The sequence below is a fragment of the Neofelis nebulosa genome, chromosome 17 (assembly GCF_028018385.1).
Source record: "Neofelis nebulosa isolate mNeoNeb1 chromosome 17, mNeoNeb1.pri, whole genome shotgun sequence".
NCBI lineage: Eukaryota > Metazoa > Chordata > Mammalia > Carnivora > Felidae > Neofelis > Neofelis nebulosa.
In genome coordinates, this window is record NC_080798.1 from 55152347 (window position 1) to 55171996 (window position 19650).

The 19650-nt window shown below is 47.3% G+C and overlaps 1 protein-coding gene and 1 long non-coding RNA gene across 10 annotated transcripts in view; one reads left to right on the plus strand and one right to left on the minus strand.

Annotated features, from left to right (window-relative positions):
* LOC131500447 (polycystin-1-like protein 2) overlaps positions 1–13195 on the minus strand; it is a 95135-nt gene extending 81940 nt beyond the window's left edge. Inside the window, exons 1-5 of the mRNA XM_058709710.1 lie at positions 12889–13195; positions 10685–10849; positions 8300–8485; positions 4060–4170; positions 802–949 (exon numbers count right to left, since the gene is read on the minus strand). Of these exons, the coding sequence (XP_058565693.1) occupies positions 802–949; positions 4060–4170; positions 8300–8485; positions 10685–10849; positions 12889–13195 (917 nt within the window). The remainder of the gene's footprint in view (positions 1–801; positions 950–4059; positions 4171–8299; positions 8486–10684; positions 10850–12888) is intronic.
* LOC131500448 (uncharacterized) overlaps positions 1–19650 on the plus strand; it is a 126980-nt gene that overhangs the window by 105381 nt on the left and 1949 nt on the right. For 8 of the 9 annotated variants that reach the window (XR_009256288.1, XR_009256287.1, XR_009256289.1 and 5 more), the window contains 2 exons: positions 168–328; positions 12170–12366. This is a non-coding gene — a long non-coding RNA (uncharacterized LOC131500448). Of the gene's footprint in view, positions 1–167; positions 329–8345; positions 11269–12169; positions 12367–19650 lie in introns of those variants that run through there. The other variant, XR_009256293.1, reaches the window with a different exon arrangement.

The window sequence follows — 19650 nt, forward strand, 5'->3', positions numbered from 1 at the left end:
CATTTCAAGTACCCAATAGCTCATGTGGCAAGTGGCTGTTCTGCCGGATAGCATAGATCTAGCTGATAGGGTTTGTAGTGAGGACTAAATGAGATTATATGTGAAAGCTGCTTGGCTGGACTGTTATGAATATTGCTACTATTATTGTTTATTATTCTTGCCAACAGAAAACATTCCCACATCCATGCGAGCATCTTTTTCACATCATTACCAACTCCTTGGACAGTGACCCAGGAGAGATTCTACACAGAAGGAAGCCATAAGGACCCAGCTCTTCAAGACTGTTCACGTGGCCTCCGTAGTGAGAAAACCTGTGCATGCCATTTCTGTACGTATGCCCCTTTGTACTGTGGCTCTGCCATTTCTTCCATCAACAGGTGGAGTCTCTTTCTCCACCTGTTGAGCCTAGGTGTGGCCATGGAACTTGCTTTGGCCAATGAGACATTAGAAAATGTGATACATGTAGAGATTTTAAAAATGCTTGCACAGTAGGCCTTGTTCTCAGTTGCTGCTAGAAACCCTCTGCCACCATGCCAGTGAGGCTAGACTAGCCTGTTGGGTGATTATTATGCAATACATGCCCCTAGCCAACACTCAGCTGACCACCAGACATATACGTGAGGACTTCTGAGGCCATCCGCCCCTAGCAAGGCTGGCCCAGATAAGCAAAGCCACCTAGCTGACCCAAAGAACCATGAGGAATAATAAATAATATTGTAAGCTACTAAGTTTGGGGATGTTTTGTTATGCAGCAGAAGCTGACTGATACATCCTGACTCAAGGCTCAGAGATTCCTCTTACCTGGGAGGGTAGTAGGGATCAAAAGTGTGGCCATCTCCTGTACTAATTATACACGAAAGGTTTCCAATGTAAGGAGAGAGGAGCCATGTCAGGGAGATGGTGACATTGTCAAAGGTGAAACTCTCATTGGACACCATCAGCTGTAGGCCTGCAGATCAAAAAGGAAAATGCTATATGCCATCACAAAGCAAAATTGCATGCTTCTGTTTAAAACATACTCTCTTCTATCCACCTGTCCTTTATCTTTAGGTGGGGCTTTTAAAATTTTTATAATTTTATTTTTACTTTTTTTAATGTTTATTTATTTTTGAAAGAGAGAGAGAGAGAGAGCCGGTGGGGGGGGGGGGGGGACGGGCAGAGAAAGAGGGAGACACAGAAGCTGAAGCAGGCTCCAGGCTCTGAACAGTCAGTACAGAGCCCGACATGGGCCTCGAACCCATAAACCATGAGATCATAACCTGAGCCAAAGTTGGACGCTTAAATGACTGAGCCACCCAGGCACCCCTGTTTTTACTTTTTAAAGTTCTTTTAAATTTTATCTTTCGTTCATAGGTAATACATGACCAAGGTACAGAATTTGAAATGTATAAAGGGTATAGAGTGAGAAGAAAGCCTCCCTCCCCTGTCATCCTGCAGTGTCCGCAGAGGCAATCATTGTTACCAGTATCCAGGGTCACCTTCCAGGGATACCTACACAATCTAAGCACATACATACTTTTCTGTTCTTACAAATGGTTCATGCTGTGTTCACTATTTGGCATCTTCCTTTTTTTTTTTTTTTTTTTCACCTAGTATATCTTGGAGATGGTTCTGTATAAACTCAGAAGTGCCTTGTTCTTTTTTTTTTTTTTTTTAATTTTTTAACGTTTATTTGTCTTTGAGAGAGATAGAGAGACAGAACGTGAGCAGGAAAGGGGCAGAGAGAGAGGGAGACACAGAATCCGAAGCAGGTTCCAAGCTCTGAGCTGTCAGCACAGAGCCCCATGTGGGGCTCGAACCCACGAACTGTGAGATCATGACCTGAGCTAAAGTCACACACCCAACCAACTGAGCCACCCAGGTGCCCTTGCCTTGTTCTTTTTAATAGCTGCACAATGTACTCTAATTTATTTAACAAGGATTCTATTGATTGTCTAAAGGTATTTCATCATGTTTAAAAAGACAAAAAAGCCAAACACCTTTAGGAAGATCTACTTGGCTAGGGTGGCCAAAGATTCATTGTAAGCCATTTAGTGCATATTACATTTTACAAAACCTGAGCTTTCAAAACTGTTATGGAGGATAGGGAGGGGCATAGAATTTGCTGAGGCTTCCCATGGCCCCAAGCTAATTTGCACAGCAGAATCTTTCAGTTTCTGAGCACAAATGAAGAAGGGAAAGATAGAAGAAGCTGAATGCACATCAAAAGGACTTTCCAGAGCTAGTCGGAAAGTCTTCATGGTCCTGATTCATAACTGCTTGAGGACACGCAGGCAGCAGTGAGGCCTTTCTGGGCACTGTGGCCGGGGGGGGGGGGGGGGGGTCGGGGGGCACGGCACTGGGGGGACTGCCGGATAGAATCTCTCCCTTTACAAATCAGAAACACTGTGATTAGAGCACACCAGTTCACATGGGGGCAGGATATTTGAAATCAAAATTGGGGCAGAAAATTTGGTCCGGGGTCGCCAGACCAATACACCCCCTGGCCTAAGCGATGCATTTGTCCAGTGACAGCCACACTGCGACTGGCAGATCTCCAAAGGGCACCCTTTGTCCATTAGCAAAACCACCAACCGGAAAGCACTGCCAAAACACGTGGCCTCTTCTTCCCAGAAAATAGAATGAAGACGTCCCGCTCCCTCTTACTCCACCCAGGCATCTCCAAGACACTAATGGCGCTGGTAAAACTTGTCCCCTTCTCTCTGTAGTACCCCCCGCTTCTACACCCATGGACCCTACTGTCCTGGATCGTCCCTGGGGACCCCAACATTCCCTGACTCGCTCTTCCCCTTCAGAGCTCCCTGCACCGTCAACTCATGTTCTCAGTGGAAAGTGTGTTGCGACTGATTCCCTGGACGGTGGCAGAACGTTGCCTTAGGGGGAAGCAGAGCTCTCATACACGGTTAGTAGGCGTGCAAATCAGCACGGCCACTTTGGAGTGTAATTTAGCAGCATCTTTGAACATTTAAGGTGCACATACCCTGTGACCCAGCATTCCCTGTACTAGGGACCTCTCCTCTAAACAGAATCCGGCACATGTCAAGATATACGCACGAGAATGAGTGCTGCAGGGTGCACTTCAGAAAATCTGAAGCAGCCTAAATGTCCATCAATAGGGGACTGGTTCAATAAATTTTGACATAATCTTATGATGGAATACTATGCAGTCATTAAAAGAATAAGGTAGTGACTTGGAGAGATGTCCAGAATATATTATTAAGTAAAAAAAAAATAAACTGAGCTGTAAACTAATATATTTTAAATGATTATAACTTATGTATACACACTCATACACAGCCATGTCTGAAAACAGTTTAAAAAGCAGGGAAGAGGGGCACCCAGGTGGCTTAGTCAGTTAAACATCCAGCTCTTATCTCGGCTCAGGTCATGATCTCACGTTTCATGATATCAAGTCCCATGTTGGGCTCTGTGCTGACAGCTCGGAGCCTGCTTGGGATTCTCTCCCCCCCCACCCTGTCCCCACTCATTCTCTCGCTGTCTCTCTCATAAATAAATAAACATTAAAAAAAATAAAGAGCAGGGAAGAACTTACAGTAAACATTTAGCAGTGGTTTCCTTAGGAGGGGTAGGACCGGAGAATTGAAGGGAGGAATTCTTCTTTCTTGATTTATGACAGTTTTATAAATTGTGATTATACCTGTTATTTTTAGATCTTTCAAGTTTTTAAAACTTCATGTGCGATCTAAAACTTCATGGGCAGGGCAGGGCGGTGGCCTAGGTGGGTGTGGGGTCGGGGAGTGAGACATCTTTTGGCTTTCTTGTGTCAAGCAATGCTGGCCTTATCTGATGTGTTTGTTGGGCCACTCCAGGAAACTGAACTTCTGGCTTGATGGCTCATTTCTGCAACAGGAGCCTCAGACTCTTTACCCCAAGAGGCCAAGCTGGGTGGGGAGGTCAGGCTGCAGGGCACGAGTGGTGGGTGAGGAAGTCTTAGTACACAGATCGACGTCCAGGGGTGTTTGCTCCCAGTGCTCCAAGTGGGGCTGGACCTGGTGTGGAAATCGGGAATTCCCATGGCTAGGCAAGCTGGGGACTCACCTTCCTGGCACTCGTACTGCACCCACAGGTAGCTGCCCTGGGTGGGGCACAGGTCTCCGAAGTAGGTCCCATCTGCGGCCACCTGGCACACCTGCAGCCCTTGGCATTGGCCTGGGAAGTGCCCGAATCCCAGGAGGAGCAGGAACAGCAGGAAGGACAGAAAGGGACAGGTTCAGACAGAGATGAATGGCCTCTCATTCATTCATTCATCCACCTTCCATCCCACAAATATCTGCTGGTGTCCACTGAAGACCAGGCAGGGGCCGAGGTCCTAGGGGGAGAGAGAAGTAGGATTCTTTCTCTCAAGCAGCTCAGGGGCCAGCACAGGGGTTCTCAAATCTTAGAATATGCCAGAATCTTCTGGAAGGCTCTGGAAGATAGAGATTTCCAGGTCCCACCCCCAGTGCTTCTGATTCAGTGGGTGTAGATGTCAGCTTAAGAATTTCCTTAGAATTTCTAGAGGCACCTGGGTGGCTCAGTTGGTTAAGCATCTGACTTCAGCTCAGGTCATGATCTCACAGTTAGTGAGTTCAAGCCCCAAATCGGTCTTACTGCTGTCAATATAGAGCCTGCTTCAGATCCTCTGTCCCCCTTTCTCTGCCTGTCCCCTGCTGACTGACACACTCTATCTCTCTCTCTCTCTTTCCTTCCCTCACTCCCTCCCTCTCTCAAAAATGAGTAAACATTTATAAAAAACTGTTTACTTTTTGAACAAGCTCCCAAGTGATGTTGATGCTGCTGGCCCTGGCACCCCACTTTGAGAACCACTGGTCCAGTAGCATCCAGTCACATGGCCTGAAGTAGGAACTTTCATCCTGAGAACTGGCAAAGAGGGAAAAGATGAGGAATCCTGTCCAGGTGCCCACAGGAAGGAGAAGTGTGGAGAGCCCAGGCCAGAAACTTCAGGTCACCTGCCGTCTCTCCCTCCTGCCCATGCAGATGAGTTACATGCCTACACAGAAGCCTGGGAGGAGCGACAGGTGGGTGAGGTGCCCCAGGATGTAGGAATGAGTTCCCATTTCCCGCTGGCTGTCAGCTGGATCCGCCCTTAGCTCTAAGAGGCCGTTTTCCAGTCCTTGCACGTGGCCCTCCGTTGTTATCTCAGAGCCAGCAATAGGGTATCAGACCTGTCTCACACTTAAACTCTGATTTCTCCATTGGCCACATCTCTTTTCTGCCTTTAGCCAGAGAAGGTTCTTTGCTTTTAACGGATCATGTGGTTAAATTGTGCCCACTTGGATAATCCAGATTAGGAACCTTAACTACATCTGCAAAGCCCCTTTGCCATGCAAATTAACACATTCACAGGCAAGGTATCTCATCACACCCAGAGCCCCAGGGATTAGGATGGCAAATCTTGGGGGCCATACTTCTGCCTTCCCCAGACAGGAAGACATAAGAGGGCAGAGGGCTTTTTATCCTGTGTTTTCATCCTCTCTCTGACTGCAGCTCCCTCTGAATAGGCCCTCCCTCATGGACCTCGCTCCCACAGGGCAGCCTCCACCATGATTCTAGCACTTGTGGGATGGCCCTCACTTCTGGTTTTGCTGAGACCATCCACTCAGGTTGTCCCTCTGGCCCTTAGGGGTAGTGGTGACTTTCCGTGGCTGCTTGTGTCAGGGTGGTATCATTATCCCCTGTTTGACTTCTCAGCACTTCCATGACTGGGCAACCAGCTCCCTGCATTAAATTCCCTCTGTTGAAAGACCTAACATGATTTCTGTTTTTCTAATGGGACTCGGCTTGATATACCCCTCAGAGTTCTTTGCCCCTACTATGTGCATCCACAGCCGTATACTTCACTGTCCAAGAGAATGGGAGCATTTTGTTTTGTTTTTGTTCACTGCTGTATCTCCAGCACACAGAACAGTACCCAGCACCTAGCAGGTACAAAATGAGTTTTGCATGAGTAAATCCAAAGCACCTTTGCTCTCTTCTGTTATGGCATGGAGCACAGTGCTAGGCCATTGCTTGTATTCATTATCTGTCTCCCCATTAGACTGCAAGCTCTTTGAAAAACAAACTGTTTGATTCATCCCTTTATCCACAGAGCCCAGGATAGAGCATGGTATGAGATTGGGCTGAACGAATGTTTACTGACCAACTGGCTGAATGAATGAATGAGCCTGCCACTTAGATACAAACGGATCCCCCCAGACCCTGCCCACATCTGTTCCTCTGACCTCTCCCAAGAGGATGCAGGGTTCTCCTCCAATTGCTCTCTGGGGTGTGGCTGCAAGGTTTGGAAACTTGCATCTGGGCCTTTGGGGAAATAGACCATTCAGCCCCCTCCACGCCCCCATGAGAGAGGCACATTTGTCAGCCCATCCAGCCCAGGCCTTTTCCGCTCAGAGGGGCCACAGCCTCAGGAAGGCCAGAGCAACAAGGAGAGTGAGTGGGAGTCACATGGCTGATGTCAGTATTTCCTTCCCCCACACCTGCCCCGGGGGGCCAGGGACAGTGCAGGCCAGATGTGGGGGGAGAAGAGCAAGTCGCTCTCCAGGGAGAGGGAGCATCTTCCCCAAGTCGGGGACGAGGCCGCTTGGCAGGTTCTGAGAATACAGGGCATTCCTCCTGGAATCTTCACAGGGCCTTTGGGTGGAGGCAGAGGCCCTCAGGGAATTGCCGAGAGACGTATGTGGGGAGACTCAGCCTGAGGCCCCAGAGCTCCCAGCTTGGGCACAGACTATTGTGTCCTCACTTGGCCAAGAAAGCAACAGACCGTCTGCCTTTCCGGGACCCTGCAGGCCCAACACTAATAACAGCAGAGAGGAGGGGAATCCCTACGTCCTGGACGATAAAGTTTTCTAAGACCTTTGTGTCCACCAGGAAGGTGCAGGGAGCCCCTGTAATTTCTGAAACTGAGCCCTTGTCACCAGGCAAATGCAGCTCACAGGCAGATTTAATGTGATTTAGAGAAACAAGGCCATAGAGAAACTCTCCCACATGGACAAGAGATGCCACCACGACTGTGTGTTTCAGCATTATTCACAATAGCCAGGGATTAGGACACAACCCATTCAACTCTCAACAGAGAAAGAGATGAATTATGGTGTAGTTATACAATAGATGAAACGAACTGGTATGTGTATCACTGTGGATAATACAAAATTCAAAGTCACATCATTTTTGTAATGAGGAGACATTAAGCAAATATGGAATAATGTCATCAAGATTTAACAACAATGGGTAGGAGGTCTATGGGAATTCACCGAAATATTTTTTTAAGTTTATTTATTTTGAGAGAGAGAGCGAGAGCACATGTACACACACACACACACACACACACACACACACACACACACACACGTATGTGTGAGTGGGGGAGGGGCAGAGAGAAAGAATGTCAGTCAGGCTTCTCAATGTCTGCCCAGAGCCTAATGCAGGGCTCGAACCCACGAACCGTGAGATCATGACCTGAGCTGAAACCAAAAGTAGGGTGCTCAACTAACTGAGCTACCCCGGTACCCCAAAATGCTTTTATTGTCTATATGTTTGGAGTATTTAGAAATTTTTAAAAATTAAATAAGAAAAAGAAAGCGGGACACCTGGGTGGCTCAGTCAGTTCAACATCTGATTCTTGATTTCCACTCAGGTCATGATCTCATGATTCATGAGTTTGAGCCTCAAGTCAGGCTCTGCCTTGACAATACAGAGCCTGCTGAGGATTCTCTGTCTCCCTCTCTCTCTGCTCATTCGTACACATTCTGTCTCTCTCAAAAATAAAGAAATAAACAATTTTTTTTTTAATAAAGAAGGTGGGGTTCCTGGGGGCTCAGGTGGTTAAGCATCCAACTTTGGCTCAGGTCATGATGGTTTTTAAGTTTGAGCCCCACATAGGACTCTCTGCTGTCAGTGCAGAGCCTGCTTTGGATCCTCTGTTCACCTCTCTCTCCCCCTCCCCAGCTCATTCTCAATCTCTCTCTCTCTCTCTCAAAAATAAAATGAACATTAAAAAAAAAAAAAGCAAGCAAGCAAGCAATGTTTCTTGTGACCAAGTGGAGTGGGGAGCAGAATGCCCCCCTGGCCCACAGGGGAGGGTGTGGCATTGGGTGAGGAGGCGAGCCCTGGCCCCCTTGCTTCCCTGCATGGTGCTGTGGGCAGAGACGGCCCCATTTTCCTAATGTTGGAGGCCCAAGGTCAGATGGGAAGATGGTTCAAGCCTTCCAAAACCCTTTGCTAGGCATGGGGCACCATGAGCTGCCTTGCCCCCACAGCCAGAGCTGTCCTTGGGGCCTACCTGCCACTTCGTCCTTGACGCTGAGCCAGCCGCATCCCTCCTCCAGGTCCGAGGTCCGCGCAGCATCCTGGATGCAGTAATGGGGAGTTTGGCGCCCGTAGAAGGCATCCTGGATCTGGATGACTTCCCCTGAGCCACAGTGCATGGTGGCATTGAGGCCGTCACAGGCCAGACTCTGGCCAACGCCTGTGACAAAGGGAAGGCGACACTTAGGGAGAAATCATGGTCACGGTTGGGCAAGTGCCTGGCTGACGGGGAGGGGAAGGGTGTCGGAGGTGAGGGCTGAGGTGGAGGGACCCGGCAGGAGTGAGAAATAGACGGGGGCGGGCGTGGGAGTGGCTCTGGAGCCAGACTGCCTGGGCTCAGATGCCACCAGCCACACACTGGCTGTGTGCTCTGCAAATGCCTTAGCTTCTCTGCGCCCCTCAGCACAGGGGAGTGTCCGTACTGCACCCCCACAGGGTCTTTAAGAGGATTACATGAGTTCATACATGCAGAGTAAGAGCTGTAAGTGGCAACTTGAGTCTTTTCTGAAACCAATGCCTGGTTCGTCACAGATGCTAAACAAGCACCTGTTGAATGAATGAGTGACTTGGGTGCATCTTCCTACCAATCCTAGAAGCTGGGCGACTGTCCTCCCCGGTAGGAACATCAGGCTCAGGGGGGCCGCTGTGCCGAGACACCCTCCCCCACCCCACCGCCTCCAGCCCGGCTTCTGGCATGTGGTCTACATTCAGTGAACATTTGTTGGAAAACAATGACTTGGCTCAGGTGAGCACAGCCAGAAAGGAAACTCTGGATCCAAACTCCGGCCCATCTGCCTGGTGGGAACACCACAGGGTAGAGGATGAGACCCAAAATCTGTGTTAGTTTCCTACAGCTGCTCTCTGTACAAATTACCACCAAATTCATGGCTGAAAACAGTGCAAATCTATCATCCTCTAGTTATAAAGGTCACAAGTCCAAAGTGGGTCTTCCTGGGCTAGTATCAAGGTGTGGACTTCATTCCTTCTGGCGCCTCCAGGGGACAGTCTGCTCCCGAGCCTTTTCCAGAGGAGCTACAGTTGTTGGACTGTGACCCCTTCTTCCATTTCCAAAGCCGGCAGCAGCCAGCATCTGCCAGTCTCTCTCTGACCACAGGCAAACCTGGGTTCAGGTCTTACCATGGTCACTTCCCAGCTGTGTGGTCTTGGGCAAGGAGCTTACCCTTTCTGAGCCCCACTGTTCTTAGCTTTATCACAGGCCTCGCCTCAAACAGCAGAGGCGCTTCTATTATGAATAAACGCACGCGAGTCTGTTCTTGGAAGTGCTGCTTGGTGCGTGTTGGCTGTTCATGATGTGACCTTGTACCAGTGGCTCCAAGGCCCCGGGGCTGACAGATTCTGAGACAGGCTCTTGAGTTGGGGTGCACAAGGGGGCGAGGCACTGGGGAGCTGTGATAAAAAGAGAGGGAAGTTGTATGACCCATAGGTCCCCAAAGCTCCAAGTTTCCAAAATCGGCCAGGCTGGAGAAGTGAACCCTACATGGTACCTGTTTAAAACCAGACGGGGGAAATGAGGCAGGGGGACTGTAAGTGCCCAAATCCAGAATGGGCCCCAGGAGCTGGGGTTCTTCACTGAGGGGCTTGGGGATACGGAAGGGGCTGAGCCCAGGAAGCCTGGAAGCTTCCCTTAAGCCTGGCTTGAAAGTCAGGGGAACATGGGGTAGCTCAGTTCCAAGACCAGGCCCCTATGCCAGGGTCCCTGCATGGCAAGCAGGACCCATCGTGGGGCCATGGGTCACTCATGCCGGGGCTCTTACACGGAGTCCCCAGGGAGGAGTTCCCAGGGCACAAAGGGGGTCAACCATGGACAGCAGCTGGAAAGGACACAAGAACGGAGTGCGGGGACGTTCAGGAGTCAGGGAGGGTGAGCCCCGGAGGCTCAGACCCGGCCGGCCAGGGCGGTAGGCGTCAAGGGTGAGTGAGACCAACCTCCTGGGACCATGTCTCCTTTTAGGAAGACTGGAAAGGAGAGTAAGTAGGGCTGGGTATTTGCCCCCAGATGCAGGTGTCTGAGAGGAAAAGAGGGATGCAGGGGAGGCTGGTAGGTAAGTGGACAGGGAGTCGGGGTTGTGAGCTGGGGAGATGAAATAAACACAGACACAGAGACTGGTGGGCATTTAAGGAGACGTGGAGACAGAGAGACCCAGGGACACCTGGAAAGAGAGAGAAACAGAGACACATGGAGCGGCACAAACACAGACACAGAGACAGGCGGGCATTTAAGGAGACGTGGAGACAGAGAGAGAGACCCAGGGACACCTGGAAAGAGATAGAAGCAGAGACACATAGAGGGGCACAGAGAGACAGAAGGAGGGAGACCCCACAACAGAGGCCGGCTCACCAAACTCGCAGATGAAGGCAGACGGCTGCGTGCAGTTGTCTGAGGCCACCCACCCAAAGGAAGCGTCTCTCCCGATGTAACCACAGGCGTCGGGGGCAGGAGAGGCCTGCCCTCCGCGCCAGTGGCTGTAGCTCACGTTTGAGGTGTCCAGCCAGGTCCCCAGCCCTGGGATGGGAACACAAGCACCAGGACTTACAGACGCTCCTCCGGCCCTTTTTATGCACAGGGCTTGCCTCAGCTCAGCTCCTGGTGCTACAGGAGGTGCCTGGTTAAGACCGACAGGCTGACGGCCTCTCTTTCCCGTGCCAACGAAGGGGCGTTGCTAGCTGTTACCTTTCAACACCCAGACGTAAGAATTCAACCTAGAAACCGGGGCGCCAAGTCAGGGAGCCCAGACAAAATAGTTTCACTAAGGACATGATGCTTGTAGCTCTGTCTTACCATAACCTAGAAAAGAACACAGAAGTGTGCCTCGGGACATTTGAAGGTGTTCCTTAGAGCAGCAGGGGCCCTTGTCAAACATATTTGGGCACACTCACTTAAAATGGAAATTTTCCTTATGTCCAGAACTCCTCAGCCCCATGAACACACTGATGTGACTCTTGAAGAAGTTGTGTGTGTGTGTGTGTGTGTGTGTGTGTGTGTGTGTGTGTAAAAAGAGGCATTTCAAGGACACTAGAAATCTGGAAAACACTAAAAAGCAAATATTTAAAGACTCAAAAGTGTATTTATTCATTTTTTAAAATACATATGAATGGTTAAAAAATTTTTAGAGTGAAAAGGGGCATAAAATGAAAACATCACCCCCCTCCCAACCTATGGGTTAGTCCCATTACTCTTATGTGTCTTGTGAATTGTTCCAGACTGTTTTATCCCTATATCAGCAACTATGAGTGCCTGAAATCTACACAAATGCCATCATACTCCACATGACACTCTGCTTCTTCTTAAATAACATTAAATATGGGGGGTTGTTACATGTCAGCCTACACAGATCTGCCTCATTTTATGTAAAATGAGCCATGTGGTATCCCTTGGTGATTTCAAATAGACACAACTCCTTTAAATGTATAGGAAGTGATGTTCAATATACAGAAATCCACAATTGCTACATCTACAAATCAAGAAACTATTCAATAGATATTGCCTGAAAATGAGTTTTAGAATTCAAATCCAGTGGCTATGAGTTTCCTAAAATGAGCGTTCCCAACTGCTCTCTCAGCCTTTCCATCCACTCTGGTATTAAGTGCTTAGCCCAGACCAAGTTACGCATTTCTGAAACCCAGTGGCTTCAACAGGACAATGTGATGTGGCAGGCTGCTGACTCAAGAGGAAGTCCTCTCGCAGTGTTCTCTTGAGCTAACCATTTTCTCCCCCTGGACTTCATTTTCCCATCCATAAAATACGAGTAGCAATGTATACCTCGTGGGACAGGTGCAAAAATTGAATACAAATGTTCATTTGTCCATTCTCTGCTATGTACAGGCACTGGGAAAAGAAAAGTGGCCAGAATGTGGTTCTTTCCCTCGAGGAGTTCACTGTCTAGGAAGGAAGACAGACACCTAAAAACTTAAAGTCATGCCAAAAATACCCTCACAGAGGTGTGGACAAGCCCTACAGGTGCATAGAAGACTCAGCAGACCGTGCTGGGGTTGGAGGAAGTTGCCCTCACAGAGTCAAAGGTAAGTAAGGGTTTCTAGGAGGACCATTAAAACGAGACCATCGAATGTGAATGGGGTGGTGCCAAGCTCTTAACCTGCTTTACTCTCATAAGAAATGGGGAAAGCCACATGGAGGTGCTTTGAAAATAGCTTAGTAATTATTTCCTGACACTCCGTTGCCTCATCTGTAAAACAGAAGCAACAATATCATCTCACTGGTTATTGTAGGGATTCGAGGTGATAACAGGCAAGCAGTACTAAGGATAGTCCTGGGCACTATTCTAGCAAGAACTGAAGAAGCCATAGCTAATATTATTATTAGACACATTCAAACAAATGAACGTTTCCAGAGTGTCCTCTACGTGTCGGATTCCATGCTAGATACTGTACATGAATCATTTCATTTGATCCACAAAAGAGGAGGGTGTCCTTACCATGAGAAGTAGGATATACTACATTGTTCCATGCGGTTCCGGATTAAGAAGCAATGGTGGGAATTACGGCCACCAGCTTCCTGTGAAATACGGCTTCCACAGCACCTACCTTCTGTGGTTCCATTCCGAGCCAAGTTTCCTACAAGTCCAATCCACCATTCCCTGTCCTGGGAGATATGCTTCTGCAGAAACTTCTGGGTGTCCTCATCACGAATAAAGACCAAATGGCCCCCTTGCCCCTCGCACCAGCTCTGGGCACCATAGAAGGTGTGGCTGAGAGGCACAAATTCATAGCAAGAGTCTTTGAAAGCCACTTGGCTCTTTGAGCAAAAGCTGCTTAGCGATTCTTCTGGCTTAGCGATTGCAGCCCTAAACCTCAGAGCAAGCCCCAAGAGGAGCAAGCCCACTGCATTCATCCTTGAACCACCACTGGAGCATCTGGATGGAGCTGGTGCTCAGGTCCTTCTTATGCTTGTGGCTCACAGCTGTCTGCCAGAGATCTTTCCTTCTCTCTTTGCATCCAATAATAGCTCCTACCTCTTATTTAAGAGACGAAAGGCTCAGGATGAATGTGTCTACATTTTTGCTTTCCCCAGCTCTTTGTTCAATGCCTGTTCCAAATCCAATTAATTTGCAAAACAGTCTTCAAGAGAAACATAAAGCCGCTATCTCACCTGTCTGCTTGTCATTCGACCAACTGTTAGCTTCTGATAACAATTCCTTGCTATTGGTTTGATGTTATTACCCTGGAGGGCCACATGTCTCACGAGAAGCCATCAGCATGTGAGAAGTATGTGATAAAAGAAAAATGGCAGGAAAGTGGGAGTGATGAGATGGTCAAGGAACCAAGTAGCACTCATCCGCAATCCTATTGTCCAGAGCGACAGCTGTGCCCACATGATAATCACATTCTCCCAACGTGGCTTAAATCCTAATGGATATGTCTCCCCCTCTCTGCTTCATCGCATTACCACTCATGCCTGTTGGAGAGTACAGATTTCCTACAAAATTGTTTTAGTATCATCATGAAAATAAGCTTTTAAAACCTCAGACCTGCCCATCCTCACCCACTGCCTTAAACCCTCTAGTGGGTGTCCATGGTCTATGGATTGAGTTCAAGCTTCTCAGCTTTGTATACAAGGCTCTGTATGAATTGGCCAGTGACCGTATTTCCAAACACACTCCCCAAATGTGGGGAAACAGACTCACTCGTTGCATGGGAGTGTAAATTGGTACAACCTCCATTATGGGCAGTTTGGCGATATCTATAAAAATTTTATTTATTATTTTTTTGATATTTTTAAAACTAATCTCTATAGCCACTGTGGGGCTCTAACTTAAAACCCTGAAATCAAGACTCACATGCGTTACTGATTGAGGCAGCCAGGCATCCCAACATCTCTCAAAAATTTAAAAGTACAAGCTCTATAATGTAGCAGTTCAACTTCTAGGAATTTCACCTACAAATAAATTCATACATGCACAAAATCTCATACATATAAAGTTATTTATTGCAGAATTTTATAAGAAGGAAAAATTGGAAGCAACCTAAATGTTCATTGATAGGAAAGTGGTCAACAAAATGTGGTACGTCCTCTATACCCACATGATGAAATTGTTTATATACAAATTTAGAAGGATATCTAAGATTTTTGCTAATATTAAAAGCAAAGTATGAGACATTGTTGATGGTCCAATCCTATTTTTTTAATTTTTAAAATTTCTTATTTTGAGAGAGAGAGAGAGCACGAGCCAGCTCTCTCGCATGTGTGTCAGTAGGGGGAGGAGCAGAGAGAGAGGACAGAGAGAATCCCAAGAGATGCTTAGTTGACCGAGCCACCCAGGTGCCCCAATGGTCCAATCCTATTTGCACAAAAACATCTATGAAGATTTGTTTGTATGTGTTGAATGTGTCTCATAAAGGTCTTACGAGAGCCTGGCAGTAGTGATTGCTTGGGTCAGGGGTTGGGGGAGCTAGGTGAGTGGGAGACAGAGGAAGGAGCAAGACTTTTGTTTCATTGGCCACATTTTTGAAACTTTTCTATCTTGTACCATGTGGTGAATATCTTACTTGTTCAAAAATAATAAATTCTTTTTTAAAAAAAATCTCAGGGCAGGGTGCCTGGTGGCTCAGTTGATGGAGCATCTGACTCTTGATTTCGGCTCAGGTCATGATCCCAGGGTGGTGGGATTGAGCCCTGTGTTGGGCGCTCACTCTCTCGTGCGCGCACACCCTCTGCTCCTTTCCCCCCCCCACCTCTCTAAAATAAAAACTTTTTTTTTTAAATCTCATGGGCCCATCATCCCCCATTAGGTCAAAGTCACACACAGCTCTTTTTTTTTTTTTTTTTTTTTTTTTTTCAACGTTTATTTTATTTTTTGGGACAGAGAGAGACAGAGCATGAACGGGGGAGGGACAGAGAGAGAGGGAGACACAGAATCGGAAACAGGCTCCAGGCTCTGAGCCATCAGCCCAGAGCCTGACGCGGGGCTCGAACTCACGGACCGTGAGATCGTGACCTGGCTGAAGTCGGACGCTTAACCGACTGCGCCACCCAGGCGCCCCACACACAGCTCTTTCTAACTATCCTGGTTCACTGCTAGCAACCTTGCTTCATATCTCTGTGTGCCTGTGTTCTTCCCTCTGCCAGGAGCCCTTTTCTCTCAGTCCTGCCCTGTCCACCTTTGATACTCTACTCAAAGGTCGGTTCCTTTGTGGATTTTGTAGAACTTGCCCCACATAATATTCCTCTCTCCTCTGAGTTTCATTTTTCTTTTTTTGTTGATAAACACTTAAGACACGGTTCACATCCCATACAACCCACCCATTTAAAACTTCCAGGTCAGTGGTTTGTAGTATATCCACAAAGTTGTGCAACCTTCATCATGACCAATTTTAGAAAATTTTCATGACCCCAAAAGGAAACCCTTCACCTGCTGGCATTCACTCCCAGCCCTCCCTCCTGCCAGCTCCTGACAACCACTAATCTCCTTCCTGGCTCTGTGGATTTACCTACTCTGGACGCTTCATATAAACAGAATCACATAATATGTGGTCTTTGTGACTGGCTCTGTTAGCATAGTGTCTTCAACGTTCATCCATCTTGTAGCACAGATCATTATTCCACTACTTCACCCCTCCCTTCCTTTTTTGGCCCTCAGTAAAAGTTTATAGAATAACTGTTCAATGAAGAGTTTTCCATAACTAATATATTCCCCACCTTAGCTCCTTGTTTGCCGAGTAATGTTTGAGGAATGTTTGTTGTTCATGATAACTTTCAAAGTTAACTGAGTTTGACAAAATTACTAAGTTCCATCAGTGGTGGGAAAAATTGTTTTAACTACTAACACCAGAGTTCCTCTTGGGAGCTCTTTCTCTTTGGAGATATATCTATATAGGCCATTTGGGTTGGGACAGGGGAGATGCCAAGGGTATGGTTTATACTGTTAACAATAAAACACAATACTGGATGACGGGTCTGTATAAGAAGTTAGTGATTTGAAACTGGAGAGGGACGTTTGCAATGTGGTGGGACTCTAGAACCTTCAAAACAGGTATTAGGCAAATAGTTTCTTGCAGCAGAGTGGCCAAAGACTGTAGAGAACCCCAGGTGTCTATTATCTGGCTTTAAATTATTCACCTGCTCTGACATAATTCATCTTTTTTCCCCCCTCCATTCCCTTCTCCCTCAGTCCTTGGCAAGCACTATTTTCTGTCTGTATGGATTTACAAATTCTGGGCATTTCATATAAATAGAATTGTACAATATGTGGCCTTTTGTGTCTAGCTTCTTTCACTCAGTATAATGTTTTCAAGGGTCATCCACGTTGGAGCATGCATTATTAGCTCTTTATTCCTTTTTATAGCTAAATAATGTCCCATGTATAGATATACTACAATTTGCTTATCCAGTCATCTGTTGATGGACATTTAGGTTGTTTTATTCTATGAGTTTCTTGCAGGAAAGGGATAATATTTCTTAATCTCTGTCCATCGCGTGACTGGCACACAGTAGGACTCAATGAACATTTGCCAGCCTGGTCCCATATTCCACGTCCTTGTGTGTTGGGGGAGGTTGAGAGGCTATGACTGCTGGTTGACCCATGAACGGGACCCAGGCAATCAGAAGATCCTCACCCCTGCCCTGTCCTTGAAATGAGCATTCTGTTTGCCTTCCTGGCTCCCAGAAGCTGTCCCGAGGACACAGCCTTGAGATAGTGATGTGGTGTTGAAATCATCTGGACAGTATATATAACTGAACCCAGTTAAAGCCCCTATATAAACTTTTAAGACTTGGCCACCGAGTACAGAGATCTACTTGTCTTGTAGCACCCAAGACAAGGCTTGTGTGTTAAGTTCTCTTGCTTATTAAACCTGCCACCTACCAACCTGGGGTGATCTGCTTTTTCTTCGGTCTCTCCCTGCTCTATGTGTCCAGAGACCAGTTTTCAAACCAACACTGAGACTGACCCATGGCCCCTGTCGCTTTCTCCAGAAGCCCTTCCAAGCCCTCTGGAGTAGCCCTGCCAGACAGAGCCCAGGGTAGGACTCGATGTCATTGCTGAGTCACTGGTGGCAGCACAGAGAATACTGGTCTCTTATCTCTGGGGGCCAAGCTTCTAATGACTTCTATTAGAAAACTATGTGGAAGCCCTCATGCAGTGATAATGTATCTCCTGGGTAAAGGCTTAATTTATGTCCCTCATGGAACATGCTTGGAGACATTTGATAATGAATGCAAATGTGCAGGCTGAATTCTACTTTTGCAGTCTTTATGTTCTGATGGATTGCAGACTCCTGGGCACAGAATTCATCTTGGTGATGTCAGCTCCCAATGTGGCTTAAACTAATCTGTGTACGTGACGAAAGGAAGCGGGACATGGCTGGACCCGTGCGAGCCTGTTTCCAGTGATCTGATCCAGCTGCCTAAGCCTCTAAACCCTGATTTTCGGGACCAGCAAATGAAAACAGAGAGCAAATTTGGTTTAAATGAGGCCTGGAGTCCATGAAAAGAACCATAAAGATGTTCACACCCTGTGGCTCAGTCACCCCAATGCTGGGAATGGATCTCTTTTAGTTTGGGTTCCTCCAGAAGCTAACTGAGCCAAGAATTCAAGAGAAACAATTTGTTTGGGAAGGCATGCAGAAAACAGGCGCAGGGGAGGGGGGGACTACATTGCTTTATATGAATTGGTATTTTTATTGGTCATAAATTGAATTGAATCTTTGCCCTCCATTCAACTAAAAAGACAACATAGCAAAAGAATTCTCATGGTTCCCTCACCCCAAAGCATTTTCATTCTTTGCGTTTCCTTTAAATGCTTCTTGCTTTGGAGATAGATGTTTACCCAGACACAACCATAGCGTGCATGTAATTAGTTCGTATTACAGTTTCCTACTTAACTTTAGATGGTAGGCCTTTTCCATGATGTTAAATGGCTTTGGGATTGGCATGGTGAGGGCTGGGCTTCCTTTCCCTGAATGGATATTTACTAAACCATTCCCACAGTGCTAGATGCTTTGTGTGGTTTTTGTCATCTCTTTGTTATGTGTTCAGTTTTGCAATTCAGTCAACACTGCTATGAACATCTTCTTGCACTTGCCATTTAGCCTGAGCGGACTTAACTCCTGAGGGTTGCAGCAGACATTGTCAAGGGCCCGTCTTAACCACTCACACTTACCAGGTAAGGCTTCTAAACACGAGCACCTGTAACTCCTTGCCTTTCCCTGCACATAAGAGACAGGATGGGAGTGCCTGGCAGTTTGTGCCTCTTGGGAGAAACTCTCACCCTTGATTGGCCAGGGTTGGTGGGTCCATCGCCCAGATCCCTCAAGATAACTCTAAAGAATGCTCACACCATCTCACAGTCCAGTAGTCAGGCTGAGCTGCTGTTGGCCATGATGTAACAGCCTTGATAATGCACTGTCAACATCTTCCCTCCCTGTTCCACTTCCCCATGCCCTTGCTGGCATTTCCTGGATTCGCCTCCCAAATAAACCACTGGCACTTGAATCCTTGTCTCGGGGTGTGCTTCTGGGAGAGCCCAACCTTAGGTCTCTTCCCCAGACTGGGAGGCCTGGGCCCACAGGGCGCAAACATCTGCATGATTCTTGCTTATGGACTCAGTGCCTATTGAAACCAGATCAATTATCTTGGTTTTTTGTGTCGCTGATCCCCCTTGAAGACTCAGACGGCCAGATAAAATCCCGAGAAACACGCTCACACAGCTGAGCTGTATCTTGCATACTTCCCTGATTATTTCAGTTCTGTGCCTGGGGACCATCTCTGAGCAAATAATAATGACCTCATTCGTTGGGATGGTGGGTGGTATTCTCTTGGTTTTATAGATGTGTATGTAGATGGGTCCTCCGTGTTATTCTCAAATGCTAAGTTGTTGGTTTCTCCAGGGTGGCTGGTGACCTGGATCTTGAAAGATTAGCCGGGAAGAAAGGGGTGGGGGTGGAGGTAGGGGTGGGGAGAGCTGGTAGAAGGGGCGTCTCAGGGAGGGGCCTTATAATACTAAATCCTTGTCAGTGCCCCCAGAACCAGCACAAACTACAACCCCCAGCATTATCCCCCCCTCCTGGGTCTGCCCTAGCTCGTCACACCAGTCTTGCATGTGCTGTTTCTTTACAAAAGTGCCTCTTCTTATGCGCTTGCCTGAACACCTGTATCCTTTTTTCAAGAATAGCTTCTCTGAAGCTGCCTCACGGTCTCCAGGAATTAAATGCTGTGTCTTCTGTGTTCTCATAGGAGTTTAATCTGCTTCCACATTACTACTGTTTAGGAGTATTTAGCCCTAAAAAAAAAAAAAAAAAAAAAAAGAGAGAGAGAGCAAGAGAGAATGAGAGAGAAACTATGAGAACCTA